This window comes from Canis aureus, chromosome 18, assembly GCF_053574225.1.
Source record: "Canis aureus isolate CA01 chromosome 18, VMU_Caureus_v.1.0, whole genome shotgun sequence".
In the NCBI taxonomy this organism is placed as follows: domain Eukaryota; kingdom Metazoa; phylum Chordata; class Mammalia; order Carnivora; family Canidae; genus Canis; species Canis aureus.
Window position 1 is genome coordinate 19216509 of NC_135628.1, and position 26370 is coordinate 19242878.

General features: G+C 40.1%; 1 protein-coding gene across 6 annotated transcripts in view; it reads right to left on the reverse strand.

Annotated features, from left to right (window-relative positions):
- CREB5 (cAMP responsive element binding protein 5) overlaps positions 1 to 26370 on the reverse strand; it is a 494841-nt gene that overhangs the window by 81612 nt on the left and 386859 nt on the right. For all 6 annotated transcript variants that reach the window (XM_077856412.1, XM_077856413.1, XM_077856414.1 and 3 more), the window contains 2 exons: positions 20160 to 20286; positions 14797 to 14907 (listed from right to left, as the gene is read on the reverse strand). In XM_077856412.1, coding sequence (XP_077712538.1) covers positions 14797 to 14907; positions 20160 to 20286 — 238 coding nt within the window. The remainder of the gene's footprint in view (positions 1 to 14796; positions 14908 to 20159; positions 20287 to 26370) is intronic.

Genomic DNA, 26370 nt, shown 5'->3' on the forward strand with positions numbered 1-26370 from the left:
GGCTCAGGTCATGATCCCGGGGTTCTGTGATTGAGTCCTATATCAGGCTCCCTGCAGGGATCCTGCTTCTCCCTCTGCCTATATCTTTGCCTCTCTCTGTGTGTCTCTCTTGAATAAATAAGTAAAATCTTTACAAATAAAAAAAAAGAAAGAAAGAAAGAAAGAAAGAAAGAAAGAAAGAAAGATCTGCTATGATGGAAATGTTCCTTATCTGTGTAGTACAACGTGGTAGCCACTGGCTACATGTGGCTATTGAACTCTTAAAATGTGGCTATTGCACCTCAGAACTGTATTTTAAATTTTATTTTATTTTGGTAAATTAAAATGATCACATGTGGGAGTGGCTACTTTACTGGAGAGAGCAGGATCTTCATTCACCTGAGAAATCTACACTGCGGGCCCCTCTGGAAGCCTTGCCACCATCACCATGAAGGCAAATTAGGCGCATGCTTTATATGTGTCTTTATCATAACGTTTATCACAACATACTCAGTTGCCTATTTATTTATCTCAGTCTCCATTGGACTGTAATTTTCTAAAGTCTTGAATTATGTCTTATTCACAGTTTGATCCCCCAAAACCAAGTACAATATGGCATTTTGGAGGTGCTCAATAAAGATATCTGAATGAAAGGATGATTAGACGAATGGATTGCTCAATGGACTGGTAAAGACATTGCTTTGTATGTAATAAATCTACAAAACAGATCTCTTGGAACCATGTGAGCTGGGAACTAAGAGATTAATGGTGGTGATGTGACAAATTATCTTTGTCTGAGGAACATGCACAGCTTTTTAGCTTATCTTTCCTTGCAAACACAGGCCCTGTCTTTGCATAACTGGAACTTAGGAACAACCCTCTTGTAGAGCCCCTGGTCATTAAGCCATGACTCTGCCCAGACTTGCTCTTTAAGAAAATTCCCAGGAGATAAAGTTCACTGCAATGATGGAGTGAGATAAACATGCTTTTGCTGTGATCCCATGTTCTCACATACCCCATACTGGCCTGCAGAACAGCTGGACTCATTCATCAGATTTGAAAATAATCAGGTCTTCACACTCTGTTATCACGGGTATGGTTGTTCCAAAGGGTATGTTGGCAAAGAGCCTTCTTAACCATGTCCCAGAGACTCAACTACCTTCACCCAAGGGACTGAGGGACTCCTTCTCTCCTTCACTAGCACTTCTTCCAAACTCACTTGCAGAAATAAGAGATGCTCTCATTCAAACCAATAATGATTCTAGGTGTTTTGGAAAAAAATTGAATGCTAGAAGTTGGCATGGCACTGCTTGTGTCATTTTAGTGTACATAGCTGAGTCTCATGGCTAGACATATTCCAAATATTTGTATAATTTAAAGTAATTTGTACAGACATAGTAAAAGTCTATTTTAGGCAATGGACTTTAATATATATTTCCTGGTAAGCATTTGATCTTTTGTGTAATTTCAGTTCTAATATTTTAATGTTACAAAATGTTTTCATATTCATATGTTTGTGAACTAACCATAAAACAACATGTGTTTGAAATTTGAAAATATGCTGCACTGAACTTTGTTTTCTAAAATAATTTTTTAACTATTTTAAAACAGTTTTTGAAGTCATTTTTATTTTTACATGTTTCAATTAATTGGTCAGTTCGAAGCAACAGCTGTATAACTCACATGGGTTTATCCAAGTATCTATAAAGAGCACAGTAATTTAGTGCATTAATCAAAACTTGGAGTTAAATTCTAGAACTGAGTTTACCACAACTTTGCTGAATGATCAAAGGTAAGGTACTTAATCTCTCTTAGTTTCAGTTTTCTATGAGACTATGGACTTTATGCAAGTATGTTTTAAATATCATGAATTAAACTGATAAAAGAAAAAGAAGTACCCTTTGAAACAGGAAAAAAAAAAGGGAAAAAATATAGAGAGAGCAAGAATACTAGGTGCCAGGTACTGTGTCAAATTATTTCCCTGTATTACCTCATTTAGTCCTCAAAATCAGTCTCTAAGAGAGGCCCCGCCATTATCCCCATTTTATAGGTGGGTAAATGAAGAACAAAAAGGTCAGGCAACCAAATCATGCAGCTAGGATTTGAAGCCAGGCAGTCTGACTCTCAAGCCTTTGCTCTTAACCAATGCTTCCTTTTGCTACTCAGAGAGAAAAAAAAATAAAATTAAAACCTACCCTATTCTTAATTCTAGTTGAGAGCTATGGCTCCCATAAGAGACTAGCTTGACAGTCTATGTGAAAGGTGTGAAAATGTTCTGCAGATCTTAAAATATGGGCTAGAAGTCATTATTAACATTATTGCTAACGACAGAGACTTGGTCTTTTCCAATTTAACATTCAAGGTTTCAAGTATTAAAAAATAACCCTCAAATTCCATAACCTATAGTAATTTGAACTTCTGGGAGCACAGATTTGAACTGCATTTGCTGCAGCTCTGAGTGGGGATATAGCAGCCAGCCTGACCCTCCATTCAGAGTCACGATTACAATTTGGTTTTGTTCTCTGCTTGTTGCCCTGGATGCAGGAAATGATGTGCCACAAGCAGAGGTCTGAAGCTTCACAACAACGCCAGGCAAAACCCTCAGGAATGTCAGAGGCCTACTGTTAAAAAAAAAAAAAAAAAAAAAAAAAGAAGAAGAAGAAGAGCCAAGTGCATAACTGATGCTAATAATAAATATTTGCCAATTGATTCTCTCTGCTTCCATGCTTCCACTCCTACTAGAATCCAGTCACCACCTTGTTTTTAGGTTACCAAAGCAAAGATCCAGTATGGAAGGGTATATCCCAAAGCTAGGTTTAAATCCTTGGTCTGAAAAAAAAAAAAATAAATAAATCCTTGGTCTGTCATTTGCTGGTTGAGTGATCTTGGGCACTATAAATCAGTTCATCTGCCTGTAAAAGCAGGAATACAGTTTTTATAGGATAGGTATGAGAATTAAATAAGATGATACATGTAGGAGATCCCTGGGTGGCTCAGCAGTTGGTGCCTGTCTTCGGCCCGGGGCATGGTCGTGGGGACCCGGGATCGAGTTCCACATCAGGCTCCCTGCATGGGGCCTGCTTCTTCCTCTTCCTGTGTCTCCACCTCTCTCTCTCTCTCTCTCTGTCTCTCTGTCTCTCTCTCTCTCATAAATAAAGAAATAAAATCTTAAAAAGAAAGATGATACATGTAAATGCAAAGTGTAAGTAAGTATTTTATGCACAGTGCCTCACTAAATCTTTACACACAATTCCATGAAGAGCCCATGAAGAGCACTCAATGCATGTTTGATATTGTCATATAATTAATTACTCATATTCATTCATTCAACACAGGGATATTTTGTGCCAACTATGTGCTAGGTGTTCAGAGCCCTCCCTTTGGACAGCCTAGGCATGGTAAGGAGGTTACAATCTGGTTACCAGAAGACTCACCCAACCTTTAAAATAATACTCCATTAATATCACCCCATGGGACTTAAGCTTGTCTTATATTCTCTGTTTAACTTTCTTGTTTGGAAATAGGATCAGCAACATTTAACCATCCAGTCATGATGATAAAGTTTAATCAATATAAATCCATCTACTTACATAGTGACTGGTGAAATAAAATGATTGGAGGTTGATTTCTCATAAACGGGATAAGAGCAGGAGGCATATAATCCTACCTCAGGTCATTGTGAAAGACACAAACATATCTTTGGTTTATTTAAGATACTCAGGTATATATTTAAATACACAAAGGCTTGGCTAAATAAACACAAAATATGTGGAAGAGTCACATTTATATTCCTAGGGAAGCCAATATTTTTGTAATAAATAAGTCAAATAACTACAAAAACTAGAAGACTTAAAAAGAATTTCTAAAAACCCTCAAAACACAGTGCTTTCAAGCAAAAGAGTCATGTAAACAAAACAAAACAACCAAAAAAAACCGTACTGAATATATTTTAAGGTATGTGTTTTAAGGTCTTAGGAAGAAATATATAATGAGTAAAGTAAGGTAGGAAAGCCAGCTAATTAATAAGATTTTGAAAAATGGAGTAGGGGTAGGACAACCTGCTCTATTATTTTTTCCCTGGATTCCAATAGTCACCCTAATTAAGAAAAATTGCTGTCAAGTACAGAAATGTATCAAAGACAAAAATCAAGTAGCCAACAAATATAGAAAAAGACATGCAACATGACCTGTAATGTAAAAAATGCAAACAAAACCTGGCCAAGATTTTAAGAGGTGATAGTGCTTGGGGTACCTGAGTGGCTCCATCAGTTAAGTATCTGACTCTTGGCTTAGGCTCAGGGAATGGTTTCAGGTTTGTGAGATCGATCCCAGGGTTGGGCTCCATGCTCAGCAGGGAGTCTACTTGAGATTCTCTCTCCCTCTCCCTCTGCCCATTCCCCTGACACGTTCTCTCCCTCAAATAAATTAATCTTTTAAAAACAATGGTAATGCTCAGCACTTCTGAAAATGTTAGATATCTTCCTGTATTGGAGATAGGAATGAAAATTAATATAAATTTTAAGAAATTTGGCAGCATATATACAAGAACTTTAAAATGTTTAATTCTCAAAAAAAATTAATTCTCTTTGATCTGCTAATCCTAATTCTGGAAATCTATCCTAAGGAAATAATTAAAGATGTTAATCAAATAATTTCAGATCAGTTTTTTAAAAATTTATTTTTATAATCAAAGGTTTGTTTTTTTTTTTTCTAGTAGATAAAAACTAAATATCCAGAAGTAGAAACAAGGGAATAGTTAAAAGTTTTATGTGACACCCATAGGATAAATCATACTATTATTAAAATGGTTTCAAAAGGCACTTGAAATGGGAAAATGCTTATAATATGTGAGTTTTTTTTCAAAACAGGATATAAAGTATATATTCATGAAAGTATAAAGCTAATCTTGATATATTATATGAACAGTGAAACAAAAGAATATTTTCATTTTAACATTATCTAAAAGTTTGCTGTTATATATTAATTTTTGACCAAAAATACATCAGAATCTGTGAATTTCTGTAATTTTTTTTAAAAGGTACTAAAGTCTTGGGCCCTCACCAAGGGTACTGAATACTGAAGTATCGAAGTGCCTTCATATAAAGCCACCGCACCTTCAGGAGGTACCACAGTGGGTGTGGAAGGTTTGTGTAGGATATCTCTGGAGAGCTTCACTCAGCTATGGCTAGCAGAGCCCCAGGTACCAAGTGATGCAGGGACTGGGGGAGTTGTGGGAAGGATTCTCACCTGCTCAAATATCTCTTTCCACCCGCTTGTCAAGGGCCCTGAAATTCTATCACTGTGAATCAATCATCTCAGTTAAGTCCTACCTTATCCCTGGAACTTAAAGAAAGAAAAGAAAAGAAAAAAAAAAAAAAGCCCACAGCGTGAGGTGACATATTAATTCAGAGTAATATCCCACCTAAATTAGTTTATCAGACTTTCCCTTATTCAATCTATCTACAAACATTTATTGGATACCCAGAACATGCAGGAGACCTGAATCAATTTGGCCTCTGTTCTCAAAGGGATCACAAGCTGGCAGTGAGGCCAGAACACAGACAACAGCACCACAAGGAAGAGATAAACAAGGTACAAATGGAGTCTACCCTCGCTGAAGGCGTGACTGCTATGTATCTGAGAAAGTTGAGAAGACTTCATAGGAAAGGTGCATTTGAGCTAAGCCTTGAAAAAAAGGAGGCAAAGGAAATAGGATGGGAGAGGTAAGGCAGCCAGAGAGAGAGCAAGAAGCCTTGAGGAAGGTGCCAGCTTCCTGGGATGGGCTCTCAGAGAGTGACCATGGTGCACAGAGCTGTGTAGAGCAGAAGAGGCTAGAGGGGACATGGGACCAGACTGGGCCCTCAAGTACCACGCAAACATGGGCACGTTCCCATGCAAAGTGCCAAAAAGGAGAAGGATGTTCCAGGAAAGGGCGCAAGTGAAACACCTGCCAGCTCTGAAATTCTACCCCAGTGTGCTCCTGCTCCCTCTTACACTTCAGATCCTGGCTGTCTACTGGCATCAGGTTACTGCCTTGCCTCTCTGGTTGTGCTTTTAATTTCTAGAATCCAAAGCCACAGTTGGATGAAAATCTTGTCCTCCTTAAACACATCTTCTGTTCTGGTAACTGTGAATATCATTTCAAAATAAAAATACTTGGCGTTTAGTTTTATTGTGTGGGACTTAACTATTCTGAGAACCTAGCAATTTATCTTATTCCTACTAAGGCAAACACAACAGTCATATAGAATTATAGTACCATAGTACAGCTAGCTTTTCAAACAGGGGATAAAAAGACAATTTTAAAAGGATACAAGTAGAAAAAATATACTCTTTGTGAGTTTTTCACTTGAAGATTAAATTCTCCCTTTTATTTTTTAAGAAAAGAAAAATCCCCAAACTTCAGGAAAACATTTCTTCTTCCATCCACCCTCATGTCCCACCTTCCACCTCCCTCCAGGCACAAATTTCCTGACAGATTTTCTGTACTTGCCACATAAAAACGCCTAATCAAGGCAGAGCCATCATCCCAAAATGCAAAGCAAACTCTCATTATTAGTTGCGCTGGCAAAAATCTTGGAAAGATACACAAATTCCAAGAAAACGACCAAAATATAATATATCTCTGCAAAGCAGAACTTCCCTGTAACAAGATTCATAAAATTTCCTTTTTTTTTTCCCTTCCTTGGCTATTCTGACACAAGCTAAACTTTTTTGCATGACGTTCCAAAGCAGACAGGGACACACGCACACGTACACGTACACAGACCCACAAGAAGACGTGCCTGAAAACTGTCTGAGAGGGAGTGTTCCGAACCGGACCATGTGCGGTGTCCTTGCCCAGATGCATCTGACTTCAGGCTTGGGAACATTAAACAAACACAAAAACAAGACCCGGCAATGCGCGTGCTGGGCTGGATGACAGAGGCCCGAGCAAATATTGAGATTGTGTTTCACCTATTGCCATGGTTACCAAAACAGGGTGGATACTGACAGAAAGAGAAAGAAATCAAACTGGGAAGACAATGAGTCCCAGGAGAGTGTCTGAATGTGTGTATGAGGAGCTGCTGGGGAGGGCAGAGTGGGGAGCCCAGAGAAGAGATCCAATGGAAAGGGGCGTTTCAATACCCCTTTGTGTTGTGGGAGCAGCAGGCTCGGCCAACGCTCTGCAGGGACACAATACAGACCTCCTAAAGCCCATGGAAGACCCATGCAACCCAAGGAACACACAGAGAAGTAGGAAGTTTAGTTCTGCTTGGAGGCGGACAACACCGAGGCAGTTTGTCCTAAGCACCAAGAGATGAAATACTCAGTGTGTATCCACTCTGGATGATGAATAAGAATAGCATTGTGGTATCAGAGATGGAGGCAAATCATAAGAGACTCTTAACTCAAGGAAACAGAGAGTTGCTGGAGGGGTGGGGGGATGGGATAACTGGGTGATGGGCATTAAGGAGGGCACATAATGGAATGAGTGCTGGGTGCTATATGCAACTGATGAATCTGAAACACTAAATTCTACACCTGAAACTAGTAATTACACCATATATTAACTATCTTGTATAATAACAATAAAAAAGAATAGCTTAGTGGTATCATGTCAAGACCCCCAGTCTCAAGAAGAATTACAGAGAATTGGACCATTCCTTTGGGTAGTCTGATGGTTGCTGTCAATCCCAGTTGACATGATATAAAAAGGAAAAGCTGATTGACCCTCTTCTCCCCAGGTACTTTGCCTCTCTAACTAAACTGCAAAAAACACTTCAGGAAACATTCCCCTTAGAAAGTTTGCTATCACAGCAGCTAGCAGATGGCTTTCCCTGTCAATTCCTGACTGACACATGGGGAGTAAAGTTCCAATAAACTTGAAAATCCAGAAACTGAGTTTTAATTCCTCTTCTTTCTGCTAATTAGCTATGTGATCTGGGATGAGCTATTAACTTAAACCTCAGGCCTTTTTTCTCAAAGGGAAAGGATTTTGCTAAAAGAATCCCCAAGCTCCTTTCCTTCTCTGGAATTTGGTGGTTCACAGGCAATTGATAATCTCTCAAATTCTTATTTTCAAAACAAATATAATCAAATGTCTAATCCCATATATTTGAGGTTCTGATCAGCACACAGAATGTAATTCCAGAATGTAATTCTGTAGGAATTTGTTCTGTTCTATAGAAATATAAATAAATGGTTGCTAGCTCTTACCGAGGATCTCAAAATTGAGTTGTAAATGTAAATATTTTATCAAAAAAAATGGCATGAGATATTCCTAAATTAAACTTTCTATAGTTTAACAGGCAAAGTGGCAATGGCATGTGAACGGGTATACCTTCAGCCAACAGAAAGGACTTGGGACTTCTATTTGCTCTTAGAGAAACGTTGCTGCTTTTAATTCTTTAATAATCATAACTAAGCTCAAATTCAGTATTTGTCCTGGCCAGACAGAAATATGGACCAGCCTTCTCTCCTGTGTTTAGCTGGTGAAAACTAGAGAGTCTGATAGGTATAAGCAAATAGGAGCCTGGACCTGAACTATTCATTTGAGCCTCATCGTACTTTTATTGCTGAGTTTTGTTTTTGTAAGAACTTGCTTCTACTCAGGGTAAGTTACTATAGGGACACCCCGGACAGCAGGATGATAAAGTAGAAACAGGACAAAACCCACAGAAGACTTGGGTGCAGGGCCTGGTTGTGCCATTGGATGATGCTAGAAAAGCCACTCATCATTTCCGTGTCTACAAAATGAGGATGGTAATAGTTCCCTGTTGACCTTACAGGGTTGCTAAGAGTCTTCAATGATACTTCAATACAGATGGCTTTGCAATTTGGAAAGGTCTCTACTAACAGAAACCTATAGGATGATCATCCCCCTGCTGGCAAACCATTATGGTTTAGAGCCGAGACCAAGAGCCCAGCCCAACATATTTTACCAGCTTCTATGTTCTGCACTAGCTACCTAACTTCTCAGTTGATTCATTTGTAAAATGAGATTAGGACTAGTATCTCCCTTATCAGATTGATCTGAGCATTAAATGAGAAAACATAAGATGCTTAACAAAGCTTCTGCCACAAGTACAAGTGCTTAATTAATGCTAACAGTTATCATTTTCTACCAGGGTGTTTTAAGAAAGCAGATTGCCTTTAAAACGAGACCCATCACAGATATTAGAGGAGAGCATAGATCATTGTTGCTGTTTTTGTTGTCAGGGAATCCTACATAATTCCTACTCATCTGCATACAGGACAGTGGTTTTTCACAGCAGTGAGGGAGGAGGATTCTGAAAAAAGAGGCCACCTTGGATCAGGCCATCCTCATGTTTTGATCACTAGCTACAGGGACACATAGCTGCTGGCATGATTCAAAAGTTAATGAGAGTTTCTTTAAAGTCAACAGTATTTCCTGCCTCACCACAAAGCTTCTGAGAAGCAGACAGCCTATTCATTCACTGCCTTCTTTTTTTTTTTTTTTTTTTTAATGCCTGGACTTTTAGGAAGTGAAACTAGGGGGGTGATTAAAGCAAATAGGCAAATCGATGAAGGGTATTTCTCAAGAGTGCCAGAGAGATGTTACCTGGAGACTGTCTTTTCATGTGTATAAACTTTCCAGGCAACTCCATATGGAGCCAGGCTCCTTGTGATTTATCTGTTGGACAGTGGGTGGCCAAGGGGCACCGTAGGCAAACAGTTATCCAGCTCGATAATTAGGGAGGGAAAAGGCAAACACAAACACACCCAGGTTGACATTCAAAACAAAGTGGAGATTTAACCACGGATGGCTCGCTATACCACCCTAGTTCTTGTCTGCCAATCTGCCAGGAGAAAACCACGAGCCAAGAAAAGAAGCACTGTCAGTAATTTATCAGTACAGTGAATGAAAAAAGCATAATGCTGGGTAGAAATGGGAAGGTCTGAACTGGGGACCCAGCTTTGTGTTTAAATGATGCCTTGATTTTCGTTGTGTTTATTTGTCTTTGGTGTCCTCACTCGTGAAATGAGGAATCTGGGCAAGGTCTTCACTAAGTACCTCCCACCTCTAAAGGGCTTTGACTTTCCAATTTTTTTTTGTCTTTTTCATTCACATATTTATGTATATATTCAAAAGATTGTAAACCTAACTATAGATGAGGTACTGACAAGTTGACAACCAAATTGCAGCACAGCTGGCCTATCACAAGGGAAGAAACAACATTTGGTATTGATCCTTCTCAATTCCTAAGAAGTCAGTGTGATTCCAACTTCTATTTTCTAAGTAACACATACATTGCTTTTCTATCAAGGAAAAAAAATATAAGCCAGATCTTGTTTCCAGATATCTTCCGAAGAAATCAAATGCAGTCAAATACTCTTTTATCAGCTAATTACTTAGCTTAGCATTTACCTAATTTTATCCTCTCCCTTCTGAGCTCTCCTTTGCCCCTTATCCACTCCATCCCACCCTCACTTCCATGGCTATTACTGTTTGGTTCTTTCTCATTGTTTTAATTCAACTCAGCTCAACCAATCAAATTCAGTTCTCATTCATGGGGCCTTTCTTAGTACAAGGAACTTCCATGATGCAAGGATTATCTTCATCAATCAAGTAAGGGGGGGACACATATGTAAAATAAGAAACATCAAGATAAAAATGTGTTTGGAGAAAGAGAGGCAGTGAAGCTGAATCAGAGAGGCCACAGAGCTCTGGTTAGGCCAAGGGGGACATCCTGTACTACCACCTACCTCTCATCTTTTCCAGGTTATCTAGAGGTCTAACCTCTAAATGGGAGGGCCTTGTCATCCTTATCTCCCATTTGTATGTAAATATAAAAGAAATCCAAAGACTTTGATATAATCTGCCGGTTACTGTTATCTGGAAGCTCTGTGATATTTTTATTTTTATTTTTTATTTTTATTTATTCATGAGAGGCACAGAGAGGCAGAGACATAGGTAGAGGGAGAAGCAGGCTCCCCATGGGGAGCCCGATGCAGGACTCGATCCCAGGACCCCGAGATCATGCCCTGAGCCAAAGGCAGATGCTCAACCACTGAGCCACCCAAACATCCTTTTTTATCTATATTGTGATGAAAAAGCATTGTCGGTGAAGTCTGAGACGTTAGCCTTTGCTATGTGATGCATCACTGGGCCAGTTTTTTAAACTCTTGGAGCTACAGTTGTCTCAACTATAAAATGAGGACAAGTCTATCCTGGACTGTCCTGAGGGCAAAACCAGGTATCAGCTGTATGTACCTTCCCCCTAGTATCTCCACACTCCATGAGCTTCCCTAACTCTGTCCACACTGAAGGTGAATTCTGGGCAGAGTGGCCACAGCCCTGTCTGGAAAGTTGTTTATATGCCATCTTTCACTTTAGTTGGTTTCAGTATGGTAATCCTCTCAACATTACTGAGTTATAAGACAGATATACGGACAAGTTCTCCCCATTCCTTATTTTAGCTTCCAACCCTATTACTGGTCTAAAAAAAAAAAAAAGAAAGAAAGAAAGAAAACCTCTTTTAAAACTAAATAAGATTGGTCTCATTCTCACAAATAGAAATGAACACAAATCTCCGTAACCGGAAGATACCATATCCACACCACTACAGAATCACTCATGGCCACAAGAGCCACAAGAGGCTGGAAATGTGTCCCAGTCTGGTTTAAATTCTCTTCCTCCCCTCCCCTTTTCAATTTCTGTCTGCTTATCCCCCCCATTTTCTCCCTTTCCCTTTTGAATGTCAAAAATGTCCATCAGTATCCAGTCAATTTTCTTTCTAGCAGACCCCATTTTCATGGACAATACCCACCAATTCCAGGAATCTGGGAGGAGAACCCGTAGTTTTGGGTGGTTAGACAGATGGAAAGCTCTCACAGCTTTGAGTCTGTCCTGACCCGCAAAACAAAATCTAATATGTATATATTCACTTGTATCACCATGAAGCCATATGTTTGTTGGCTTAATTCTTTAGAAAAAGAATCCATAAAGCTCCATTATAATCTGTCAGAAATCATGACAGAACCAGCTTGGACAGATGTGACTTCAGTACACTGAAGCCCACTGCTTGATGCCAATATACATTAAATCCAAAGAAGAGCACTGTGCTGCTTGATTTGGATATCCTGGATTAATACACAGTGCAGCTTATTGGGGACACCTATTTTGCTCTCTTCCACAACTGAAATGACCAATTTGAGGGAAGAGGATGTATCCTACTGAGCAATCACTAGTCGGACAGCTTCTAACAAAGCTGTACAGTTAAAGCAATCCTGTCTTAAGCTTTTGTCTACCTCCAGGACCTCCAAACTTCACCAGAGATGCAAGAGGACGGCTTTTGTCAGTGGTCAATAGAGAGTGCGAAATAGACACTCTGACATCGCCGTCCCCAGGAGAACAGATATGCAGTGTTGTGGTGTGGGCGACCCCTCCCTGGCAGCTCTCTGGTTTCTTGTGTGCTCGGAGAACACACCCCGCAGAGTGCATTCATCACAATAGCCCATGTGTGACCTTTGGAAAAGTCCTTGAAAACAGTGAAACAGGAGTCTTAGTTGAAATCTGGAATCCATTCCAGTCTTACACAGGAAGAAAATTAGGCATAGAACAACAAAGCCCATAGTTCAGAGAAAACCTGGGGAGGCTCTGGCTGACATTAAAATCATGGAAGATTTTTTTTTTCTCTATTACTTTGTATTTTGTAAAAGCTTTTCATCTGAGCAGCCCCAAAGCTGCTAGAAAATACCGTATGGTTAGTTGATGGCAATAACTGGTTTCTCCTGTGAATAAGGCAAGTGGAATAAGAATAGAAATGCTGAGTAATGCATTAAAAGCCGATTACTAAACACTTTTCCAGGCTAAGAAGTAAATGCTGTTTCTCCAAAAAGTAAGTGGCCAGTACATCATTTTCCCCTTTGGAATAACTGATTGCCAGTAATAGTGTCAGGGGTGGGAGCCTGTGACAGAGAGACTAACTATGCTCTCTAAGCCCTAACTCCATGATAAGAGTTCATTAGCCCAGACATCATGGATCTGGAAATATTCATCCAATCACTCAGAGCATGAATCAGCAGAGTAGTGTGCTTGCTCAGTAAATTTAACTCGACAAACATTTGTGGGGTAACACTATTTTATAGGTACAGACCAATTTCCTTTTGTCTCCAGCTGATATTATTCATAGTAATTGGCCATATCGTATGTTTTTATTTCATACATATAAATAAATAATTATAACCTGTACTCCCTTTGGAAGCGTTCTCTCTCTTTGCCAGTAAGAAGAGAGGGTTAGGACATTTCTGAGTCAAGTGGTGGCATATAATCCAGCGAAAATCAATTGGCAGGGAAATTTGGTTTGGAACTATGTGTAAAAATCCACCTAAAGTTTGTCTGGGAGGTCTCCCTAGAGGGATACAGACCCCGAACCAAACAAGATGATTCAGAAATAACTCAGCTGGGGGAGTAGCATCTGATGCTCAGACCCAGAACACATGAATAACTTAATTTTGTTTTTTTCTTAAGTACCTTCACAGTTCATTTTTTATTTTCCTTAAAAAAAAATTTTTTTTTTAAAGTAAATGGTATTACTCTGGTCTCCAAAACAGATGCCAGTTTGAACTTTACTCTGCCAGCAAGTATTTGGTTTGGCTCTGCAGGGCTTGAGTTGAAAAAATATTTGCCGATTCCAAAAAGATTTAACGAGCTTTGCTGAAGATGCCGGTGCCATCTGGCATGTCACAGGGACTGTGGCACAGCAAAGAGAACTCTCTTAACCACAGATTTTATTTGCCCAAGGTAGCCAACACTGGGAATTCAGGCGCTTCCTTGAATCAAGGAGCTGAAAGACACATGAGTAAAATTTCCAAGAGAAAGTGACCAAAGCAGACATCAAAAAAACTTGCTGCCATTGAAATTGAAGTCACTGGCGTTTGGTGGCTAATTTTCAGAGCTGTCGAGAACATCCTCATACCAAGCCATTAGACACAGTCCCCAATGCTGTCTGTCAGGAAACCAAATAAATCTCCGACTTGTGGCAAAGCTACCCTTATCCAATATCAGATACTAACAGTGTATTTTGTTGCCATCTGATACCTTATACTAATTGTCAGAATTTAACTACATGAAAACCGAGCAGTCTACTTCAAGTATCTCTACTAAATACAGCCAGCAACTTTACTTTGTATTGCAGAGATGGACATGCATTGCTTTTATTAATATTTAACAGAATATAATGTATAAATCTCTCAATATGACTGGAAAGACTGAGCTTACTGCACATAAATCTTCTACGTTACGAGTCGGTGAAGGTTGTCACCTGAAATCACGTATTTCAGTAAGAGGCGCAGTTACCCTGCATGAAAACAAGGCTGTGATCCTTTGAATTAACGTCACATCTGACAACTATAACAAAACATGAAAAATATTTCTGTGCTAGTGTGTGCTTCAGAATCACGTGTCTGTTCTCACGGATATGGGGGACAGGAAGCGTGGCACTGAAATTGTGACCACCTTGAAGAAGAGGAACTCTGGATGGTTTTTGTTAATTTTACCTTAGGGGGAAATGAACTCCTACTTGTGTGTATCCCACCGCAACTCCTATGGATTTCCCTAAACTTCTAAACATCCCTTTCATGAAGGCTGATCCAATGCTTGTTACATGGTCATCTGATGCCAAGGTTCAATAGCAAACACCCTCAAAGAGAGGGCCAAGTTCTGTACTGCCTTTCCACAGAAAAGACCTATTCACCAAAAACGATGACGACGGAGCCATCTACCTGCCTTAACTGAAATTTGGAAATCAGAGTAGAAATCCAAAGAAAAAGTCACGAAATAACAAAAGGATGATTATAATTGTTAGTTACCATTTTGGCTTCTGAATGCATTGGCTGGACCTGGGGAGAAGCACAGGGGTTGCTGAGATTTGGACCTTGCATTCCCAAGAGGCTGGAGTTCACTGACATTTGTCTCTCCATCTAAGAGAAAGAAAAGCAAGAGTCAGAGTCTCAGAAAAGCAGTCTAGGTCACAGACAAAGCTGCATTTCTCTTTCAAGTGGGTCATTTAGAATTTCTTTGAATAACTCTGGAGAAAGACTATGGTTTGAGGAAGGGCAAGTAAGACACTTCTGAGCCTTGAACTCTAGGACATCAAATAATTAATCTAAAGCTGTGCCTGCTATAGGAGATGCCCCATGCCAACGAGAATCGTGTTGTCATGGTACATTTACAAACACGAGTATGGAATATTTCCACTTCTGCAAACACTCCAACTGCCACTAGTCATGCTTCTTTTTATAAATGTAAAGAGTAATGTATGCACAGAAAAATGCTGGGAGGATATATACCAAATGGTTATCTCAGGTTATCCATGGCTTTTTTTTTTCCCTCCCTCAGTTTTATACAACAATATGAATCATTTTACCAATAAGGAAAACATTAAATTAATTTAAAAAAGGAATGCTCTTGAATATGCTGGGTCTCCTTGCCATTGTAACTTATAAACACAATCACGATGTCCAAGAGATATTTGAGCTGCTGCCCTTGGCACATCTCCTCTTCCCTATTAACCTCATCAGGACACCATACAGCAGCAGATTTTGGCCTCATGGCAGGGCCAGGCCTTTGAGTGGGTGAAGAGAGCAGGTGAGGGTACCGTGCGGCACATGATGGACATTGTCCTGCTGGCCTGCCACCGCATGTAGAATTAACATTGTTCAAATACCTGCACGAGTTCTGGCATTCTTGTCTCCAGGGTGTCCCTGTTAATAAGTAAATACAGTAAAACCTCTCTTTTAGCCAGGGGAGGGTAGATCTGATTGATACTGTCTATTCAGTAGAAATTTAGCCTGTTTCAAAGAACAAAAATAAAGTGAGTATACTTAATACTAAATTGCACAGAAGACTCGCCTCAAGAGGAAAAAAATAGATTCTTCGGTGCAAAAGTTGTTCCCCTTGCCAAAGGAAGGAAGGGAGAAGAGTGTTAGCCTGGGCAGTCTGGGGAAACACAGAGGTTTTTGTCACTGGAGCTCTTCCAAGAGTGCAGGCCAGGAACCTCCCTGGCAAGAATTGAGAGTGAAAGCTCAGGTAAATGCCCCGTTAGGGTCCCCACTGCTGTCGGGTTCCATCCCTGCTGGGTCCGTCCCAAGTGCGGGGCTGCAATTATGACATTAATGTGTGGGTGAGCAGAGATGCTCACTAAATGACACGAGTGATGGGTGGACAGTCCCTGTCTCAGCAAATCCCCCTCAGCTGTACCTTAGCCTGAAAGAGCACATCAGTTATTGGGCAGTGTATGTTGGTGTGACACTGCTTCACAAGGGGCTATTTGATGAAGAATTTTCTATACATTCCAAAGCAAGCCAGCAAAAACTTCTGGAGCCTTATCAATTCAGTAAAATAAAACCTTCCCTCTCCTAGACCCCCTGAGTCTCCACATAGCCTAGGTTTTTTATTTTGTATGATTATTTTGGAAATTCAGGTAAAATGCGCGTCATAAAATTTACCATTGTAGCTATGTTTAAGCGAACAGTTCAGTGCTATGCAGTACACTCATGTACTCTAATTGTTAAGTCTTGACAGCTGCTCCTCAAAACACTTAGAGCTTATAACTCCCACTTCCAGAGGCAGCGAGATGGAAGAGTCAGAAAGGCCTTTGACTGTTTATCCCAACTGGTCACCTGCTCCTAGAGAGAAATCAGGCCCAAACGAGCTTTTGCTTTCAGTTTCCTGAAAGAAGGTCACTGAGAAGTACAAATGCTTATCTGGAAGTTTCACGTTGCTCTCCATCATGTACTACAAAGGGCGAGCAGCTTACTTGCTCTCCTCGAGATCCAGAATCAGCCATGCTTCCCACTTTGTGGAAGAGTTACAGTCTGTGACTACTCCTACTCCATGACTCACAAATTCACCAGAATGTTGAAAACAGGCTGATTTCTCTATTTTAAAAAAATCGCATTTTTCCATCTTAGTGATTATAAGGGGTTAGCAAGAGCCTCTGCAAGACAACTATATGGTGCTTATACTGACAAGGTCCTGCTGCATGAGTGTGTTTTGGGGAGGTTCCTGGAATCAAGGAGTCAGAAGATGGGAGTGGCTTTGCTGAATACGAAGCAACATTTAGCACTGCAGGTAAAACATCCAGGTAAAGAAAAAAAAAAAAAAAAAACATCCAGGTAAAGGATTCACTTTTTCTTGAGCATTTCCTTTCCCTCTGAAACAAGTCAGAGAAAGGGAGCTAAAATCTCAACAGTTCACTGGGCTTTTGTAATTACAATGAGTGCTTGTATTCCCAAATTATGCCAACATTTGACTGAGGATAGGAAATCATAGCACCGTGAGATCCTGTCTTGTTGTTCATCACATCCCCAGTGTCCAGGACAGTACTTGGCTCATAGCAGGTGCTCAGCAAAAGCTTGTGGAATGAATAAACACATCATTTTGCTGCAGACCTGGGACCTTGTGAAATGTCAGCATGCACTACAAATCAGCTAAGAATATTCCCTCTATAAAAATAAGATTATATTTTACATACTATTTTGTAACTGCATTTTTACCTTGATAATGTATGGTGGTAATATGACAGGAGTATGTGTTTTTATTTTAATTAATAACAACTTAAATTTATTTATTTTTTTATTTATCTATTTATTTTTAAAGATTTTATTTGTTTATTCATGAGAGACACAGAGAAAGGCAGAGACACAGGCAGAGAGAGAAGCAGGCTCCATGGCCCGACATGGGACTCGATCCCCAGATCGGGATCACACCCTGAGCCAAAGGCAGATGCTCAACCACTGAGCCACCCAGGATTCCCATATTTTTTTTAAAAAAGAATATTACCTCCACTTATAGACAGATCTTTTATGTCAAGAGCATCATGGTTTCTCAAGGCAGGAACTCTATGAGAAGATTGGGCTTAAAAATGCCAAAATCTTATCACAGGAGCAGGGAACTCAATAACAATGGGGAGAAGGCCTAGATTTCTGGGACCAGGGGCTCTTAGGGTATCTCTTTTTTAGATATTTTATAATAGTCTTCATTAGTTACATTCCTGTCACTCTAAACCAAGGTTTCTCAAGCTCAGTGCTGTTGACATCTGGGGCCCAAATAATTAGTTTTTTGTGGGGGCTGTCCTGTGCATTGTAAAATATTTAACAGGATCCCTGATCTCTACCCACAGATGTCAGTAGCACTCTTCCCTCAATTGTGACAATCAACAGTATTTCCAGATGGTGCCCAACATCCCCTGGGGGAGAAAATAGCCCCAAGTTGAGACTCAGTGCTCTAGACTAACGCTGTTGTCATGGCGGCTGTAACTATCAGTGGCATGGGTTTGGGAACTCCTGTGGGGATGGCCTCCCAGACTTGCTGTCTACATTGGCTCTTGATCATGTACCTCATCCTTTACTTCTATTGTGAAGCATCAATAGGAGGTCAAGTTGTACAATGAGATGATATGGTGGAAACCAGTGCCAGATACTTATTCTCTGGGTCCTCTCAGCCCATGTCCCACCTTTGTCCCTGGAAATGGTACAATCAAATGGAAAAAAAAAAAAAAAGAAGAAGGTCACCAAAGTGCTATTTTTCTGGATAGTGGAGAAAATTTATGAAAGGAAAGTAATTTTGGACAAGAGTGATTCATAGTGTAAAGGAAGACAGCTTATGGTGGGAGTTTTCATGCAACTGGCTGGGTTGAATAATACCTGGGATAGTGACATTGGGGGTGCTGTTGTACCTCATCTAAAGATGTTTCAAGTGAGCCATGCAGGTAAAATGTGTCAACTCTTTGGTTCCTTCTGGCCTGATTTTGCAAAGACTGTTTCTAGCTGGGACAATCCAATATTTATAGTAGGCAGGAACTTTTTTTTGAACTTGGGCTTCCAAGCCCTTGTCCACACCTGCCTCCATTCAGATAAATCAGCAAACTGCTCAAGCTTCAAAAATCTGAGCTGCTCAGTGTGAGCAGAATTGGGGATCGTCACAGCTGTGTGGCATTAGACAGCTTCCTTCAACTTCTTACTCTTCAGCTTTTCATCTGTAAAATGAGCATGGCAATAATTACTGTGATCCCATTCCCACAGGACCCCAATGAGAGCAACATGAAGTGACAAATGTAGATAATTCCTCAAAATGCAAAAATGTTCCAGTCAGGCCTTGTTGATACTGTTGTGGGAGAGTTTTCATTGCATTGTCCTCTCACATCTAGGGCTTTGGGGAACTCCTGTGGCCCTAGGAACAATGACACCAGCCATGCTCCACGAAGCACAAGGCCAGGGAGGATGAAGCAGCACAGGGAGGGAATCCTGTATTAGGAGAGCAAGGTTTGTTCTGGAACACTCTGGATGTCCCTTCTAGGCTAATGTGTTGTTTTCAGAAGGGGGTCATATCATATAATGATTAGAGTGTAGACTCTTGAGTCATACCACCTGGATTTAAATCCTTCCACTTCATCACCTAATAACTGAGACCTTAGCCAAGCTACTCAGCATCCTGTGCCTCAGGTTCCTCATCTGTAAAATGGGGTTAATAACAGTGCTTCCCTCACAGGTCTGTTGTGACAGTGAAAGCAGAGAATGTACGTATCATGCAGTGGTTGACAGAGTGGACTCTGGGGTCCGAACTCCTGGGTTCAGAACTCAGCTATGCTGCTTCTCAGCCAAGAAAGCTACGTGCTATACCTTCCTCATGCAAACAATGGTGGTAGAAATAGTACGTGCCTGACAGGATGGTTTCATGTGTTGCTGAAGTGCTTACAGAAGGACCAGCACATGGTAAGTATGCAGTAAAGGTTGTGAGCATGATGACTTGAACATGATATGCAGGAATACATATTAGTGGGTATTGTGCACTGTCATTATTACTTTTATTCTTCCGTTACTGAGTCCTGCCTGGCAAGACCACTCCCCAGTAAGTTAAGGACACTCTGTACATAGCTATACAGACTGTGGGCTAGTCCTAAAACACTATATCCTTGAACAAATTCTACTCCCTGAGTATGGCAAGCTCACTTGTCACCAGCAGGAGGATGGGGCCAGGCCTCGCTAAGGAAGAACTGAAGGGCAGGAAAGCCAGTGAGATGCCTAGCGACAGACAACCAGGCACTCTCAGCAGACCAGTACACAGCTCAACTCCTCATCCAGAAGAAGCCACTTTCTTTCCAGCTTAGATCTCAGCTTTTTCTTTACTGCTTTCAAAAGAGCAAGGCTCAGTGGAAGTGAGAAGCACTTACTGGCATCAGGACTGCAGAAGATCCCGGCATCGTAGGGTTGGGCAGGGTCCCAGGCATGGAGGCTGGCATGGGCTGTCTCTGTCTGTTGTGGAGATGTAGCAGAGAAGATAGAGAGCCTGGGACAGGCCTGGCAACACACAGAAAAAAGCAAACATTATTCCCGATGCCTTGGGGCAGGGGATTCATGGCCTGTTTCCCCGTGTCCAGAACCAGAGGGAACAACACCATTACATGAGCAACAGATCAGATCCTCTGATGGGAACCACATAATTGAGGATATTAGGGAAATAATAACAAATAAAACACAAGCCTGGCTTCCTCTGCTGCTTCCTAGTTAATACATCAAATTCCACTTCATTTCCTGACCTCTGTTATCTAACTCATATTCAATAGTCAACAAGTCAGTAAATCTCCTACAACCCCTGCCTCTTAGGGAAGGGGCTTGGGGGTGAAATCCTTTACTCAGGATTCTCTGGCGTTTGGAGGATCTTAGACCCTGAGATCTGAGTATGTTTTTTTTTTTTTTTTTTTTTATCCACACTGTCCTATGCCTCTGCCTGGAAGCCCTCCTGGCTTTATTCTGAATACACTTCTCACTGCCTAGATTTGTATAGCCAACTCAATTCATGAATTCCCGATAGAAATCTGTTTTGACTTTTTCATAGTTCTCCACTGTGGGTAGGAAAAAAAAAAAAAAAAAAAAGGCAAAACAAAACAAAGCCAGGACATAGACCAAAGCAGCAGGAATGAGGTTCATGCCACTGCAGCCAGCCCTTCTCAGGCAAGTCCAGAGCCCAGCCCCCAATTACCAATTCCTCATTTTATAATAACTAGAGGTGTTAGGCTGTTTGACAGAAACTGATTTTGGCCTGACCTGTAGAACTTGGGTAAGCATTCCTCAGGGGAGTACATAGTTTGAGCTTTAGCTTCAATTTGCCAGAGGGGGGAAAAATTTAGGACTTTAAATTGATTTAATGAGCCAGGGAATGTGTGGCTGAGGGAAAAAGGAAATTATTTGTGTTTATGAAAAATGGCAAATAAGTGACCTCCTCAGCTAAATTCTCAATCTCCTGATGCTTTTGCTCTAGGGAGCCGTATAAATGTCAAACCACTAAATTAAAGATCTAACAAATAAAACAAAACAAATAAATAAACAAACACCCCCGGGGACCTCTGAGTCTTCCATGTTAAACCACCTTGTCTTGAATGCCATAAAAGAAGTGACTCCTTCCAGAATTAATGCATTTTCCTTAAACAAACAAACAAAACAAAACAAACAAACAAAACCCCCCCCCACAATTCCCTCATGCTAAGTGCTGGGTAATGGTTGCAGACAGAGATGTGCTACATGGGCCAATGCCTTCCTATGCTTCAGGGAAGGACAGTCCCATCCAAAGTAGCACGAGAAGCCTCTTCTTTGGAGCTTACGGGCCTTTCGTGGCTGATTTAGTGAGAAGCGGGAGACTGAAACAGGGAGATCAGTGCCAACGTGCTCTTCTTTTGCATTGTTGTTGAAATCCCAAAGATTAGGTTTCCTATTGTTTTTTCCTAACAGCTCCTTTGGGTAGAGCTAGCTGTCACAGGCTCATGCATCTTGGAAGGATGAATCATCAATTAGTCAATACTTAGATGTTTAGGAAAATATATAAATGAAAATACAAAATAATATAAAACCTTTACACAGACTCTGTGCAGATGTACACAAATGACACCCCGCTTTATTGATAGAATGTGTGTGTGTGTGAATCGTTACATGAACAGGCCAAGGTAAGCAGCCTGTAACAATAAAATGAGTGTTTTCAGAAAAGCAAATGAGTGTTATGGGTATTTCTTGACATGTGCCCTGGGGACCTCCAGATTATAGATTAACAATAGGATTAGTAGGATCTTCAAAGAAAAGGTCCTTCACTTTTTAGAGTTGTAGGAAACTGCTAGTTCCAATTGCTGCAAAGTTCTATAGTATGTTGTACCTTCACTGGGTCTTAAAGCCTACCTCATTCAGAGGCAGACAGCTCTAGTCAGATAGGTACAAATGTGGCTCTGTCAACAGACAAGGACAGGAATCTGAACTGCCCTGTTTTACAATGAAAAAGATTCACTGAGCCCATCTCTACAGAGAGTTGTTAATCACCTAGCCATCTCCTCGTCTATCCAGAGAGATGTACAAACATACATCTTATCCATGCATATAATATACATACATCTAAACACACATACATACAACCCTCTACCATGTATGTCTTTTTCCCAGTTACCAGGAGGAATGCTTTGGGTAAAGATAGGGACCAGCAAAAAAAAGGACAACAGAAAACGTTTATAATGATGATTGGTCATATCATCCTCGTAAATAAACAAAGGGCAGCATATTATCATCATTTACATTTTGTTTCCAACAGGACATTTTAGGATAATCTTGGTGATCAGTTTCTATTGATGAATCATTTTTAAAAAAGAAATCAATTAAACAATGCTTATGTGAATGAAGATGCAAAAGTAATTAAATTTAAAATGAGTTTTCATTCTTCACACAACTACAGTAAACTCCCAGTTGGATAGAGTAGCTGGGGAATGGTATGCTTCATTTAATCAATGTTCTTATTAGGTCAGTTACTTCAACACCATGCATAGATGTACCAGATTTTTAAATATCAAGCATTCCTTCTTTAATTAAGAAAGCTTTTCAAGGTACTGGGTTCCCTTGGAATTATAATAATTGCCTAATGACAGCAATCAAACCAATTAGCAATATATACTTGAAAGAGAAATGGCTATTTGAGAACTCTGCATCTTTGGATTTTGAATAATTCTGAATTATTGTTTAACACAAATTCTGTATTTTATTCATTTATTTACTTTTTAGAGAGAAAGAAAGCACATGCACACATACACATGCAGGCAGGTGGGAGGGGCAGAGGGAGACGGAGAGAATTAAGCAGGCCCCACATACACCTGACATGGGGCTTTATCTCATGACCTGAGCCAAAATCAAGAGTCAGATGCTTAACCGACTGAGCCACCCAGGCACCTCTACACAGATTCTTTTTTTTTTTTTTAATTTTTATTTATTTATGATAGTCATACAGAGAGAGAGAGAGAGAGAGGCAGAGACATAGAGGGAGAAGCAGGCTCCATGCACCAGGAGCCCGATGTGGGATTTGATCCCAGGTCTCCAGGATCGCGCCCTGGGCCAAAGGCAGGCGCTAAACCGCTGTGCCACCCAGGGATCCCTACATAGATTCTATAAATAAATGTCCCAATCCGTGTTGGGAATAAAAATGAGGAGTTTTCTATGCTTGTTTGGGCTTTTAAAACTACAAAAACTGAAAGAAAAAAGAAAATCTACTCCTACCTATCACTGGGTATACAAAGGGCTAGCTAGATTGAAGTAATTATGTAGCTTGGCCCAATAAATAATCATTTGTCCAGCATATTCTGATCCCTGAAGCAAGAGGGGTATCGGAATAATTACATTAATTATCTAATTCCCTTTGTGTATATAGAAATAATTATTAACACATTGCGCTCGCTCAAAACTTTTTATATTGCACTTATACAGTTTCATATTTTTCAAAATATTTTCACTTTCACGTGACTTGAAACAATGCCATGTGGTTGGTAGGTCAGATTACCCCCATTTTACTTGGAGTAAGCTGAACTCAGAAACATTTAAATGTGCCCAAGGTCATATGGGTCATGAAAAGAAGCAGGGCTCATATTCAACTTGCAACACAGGGCTTCCCCCCATCACACCTTGATGGCTCCCATAACTAAGTTATTATTGATTTTTTTATACTAAAATAAATTCACAGTCTATTTCCTTTGATATTCACACTGCTCCCCTGGACTTTGCAATGAAGTAGTAAAATTTGGCAGTATTGCTAACACGAGAAGTCACTCATCCATGTGAAATTATGTTTTCTTCCTTTAAAAAAAAAACAAAAACAAAAAACTTCCCAAACAACACTCTGAAAATCAGAGGGCAAATCGCAGCAAAGTTGTGAAAACAAAGACCCAACAGTCTTTCTCCAGTGCAGGCTTGTTGCCATGAGCTAATAACTCCAGACTTTGAGCAAGCCGAGCCTCCTTTTTAATAACCATATGCCTCTAGGTAAAGTATTTCTACTAAAAATTATTGAGGCATGGAACAAGGTAAGATGTGTGAGCTCATGTTGGATTGTTCAATTACTAAACTGAGTCCTGTAGCATTAAGAGTTTTCCAACTTGACAGATTATTCCTCTTTATACACTTGTATAAACATACTGCTTACGGCTGAAATCTATGTAAGCTTTTCTTTCAATTAAAATGTCAAGGATGACAGACTGTGTTTTCAGTGTCCTTAACAGAATGAAAGGTACCACAGCAAGCGATTTCATGTCCTCATTTTTACCCCCAAAGGATGTTTTCCAGTCTAGGGGTGTCTGAAAAGCAAGCGCTATGTCTGCTGATCTTTACCCGTGGATAAGCCCAACTATCTTTAAGGAGCTAGGGGCCAGTGCTTTTGTTTGGAAGGTCTCACAAGGGTCACTGCAGACTGCTCCCCTTTCCCAGGTCTTCAAAAGACCCATGGCACCCTGGGATTGCCTATTTAACTCAGGACAGACAAATCCGCCAGGTATGTGGTTAGGCAAAGAGAAGAAGCAAGCAGTGAAAAAAAATTAGGTCAAAGAATCGGAAGATCAATGTTAGCATCAAAATCCAACCATAGACATCTAAGAAATTGTGTGCAGGTAATAAATAACAACAAAAGGATTTGGAAGGACTTTGTGTGAGAAGAATAATATGAAAAGCTTCAAAGCAATAAAATGGAAAGAAGAGTGGGCAGGGAGCAGAAGATCCAGATGCCACTGCCATTAGAGTTTCTGACTCGGGGGAGAGACTTTCTTCACTTTGGGGCTCTCCATTTCGTCATCTGTTTAATGAATGGATCAGACTATAGGCCATCTGGAAATGCCCTGGAGCTCTAAAATTCAGATTCTAGAACTTGCAAATGAGATGCTCTTAATCTCATGAGACTCTATGTTCTATTATGGTTAGGGTATTCTTCATGGCTCACTGATGAATCCACAGTGCTTCACCCAGCACCTGCACCATAGTAGCTGGTCAGTGTCTGTACTGAATGGAACAGAGTCAGTATGGTACTTAGTTCTTAATGTCAAAAATACATTTGAATTATGAATAAACTGCAAATAGAAAATGTCTCTAAAAAGAAAGAGAAGGACCTCAAGGACTTAATACATCCCAGGGGGTCCATACCTTTTCCTCATTTACATGTAACATAATTTCATACACAGGCTAGAGAAAGAGTATTACTCACTACATTGTATTTACTTATAAAAAGAAATGTGCTTTTCTTTTTTCCACCTTCTTAAATGCAGTATTGTGGCCTAACGTGGCAAACAAGTTTCTGTCTAGGATGGGGAAGCTGAAGAACTAAAGAGGGGAATACAAACTCTTAAATCTTAAGAGAAGGCCATTTGTAATAAGAAATGCTTATTTTATCATTCTTCTCCTAAGTGGAATTTAAAAATTCTTATTTTTGTAAAGAAAGCAAATTGCAGGATAACCAAGTAGAATGTGAAATGGAAAGATGACATAGTTAATTTCTTCCATGGGTAATAATTACATTGTAAAATGAATGGGGTAGTGAAGAATGTAGGCTCAGAAGATGATCTGCCTAGGTTGGAATCTCAGCTCTGTCACTCACTAGCTGTGTGACCTTGGGCTAGTTACTTGGCCTCTCTGTGCCTCAGTTTTCTCAATTATAAGATGGGACAATAGAGATATTTATGCCATGGCCTTAAGTGAGTTACTACATATTAAATACAGTTGACCCTTAAACAATGCAGGTATTAGGAACCCCGACTCCCTGTGCAGTCAAAAGTCCTGTGTAACTTTGAGTCTCCCCCAAATTAACTACTATAGGCTACTGTTGACTGGGAGCCTTAGTGATAACATGAACTATATATATATATATATATATATGTGTGTGTGTGTATATATATACATATACACATATATATATATGCAATGTTCTTGTAGTAAAGTAAACTAGAGAAAAGAAGATGTTAAGAAAATCATAAGAAGAGATCTACACTTACAGTACCGTACTGTACTTATTGAAAAAAAAAAAAACATATGGGACGCCTGGGTGGCTCAGTGGTTGAGCATCTGCCTTCAGCGTAGGGCATGATCCCGGGTCCTAAGATCGAG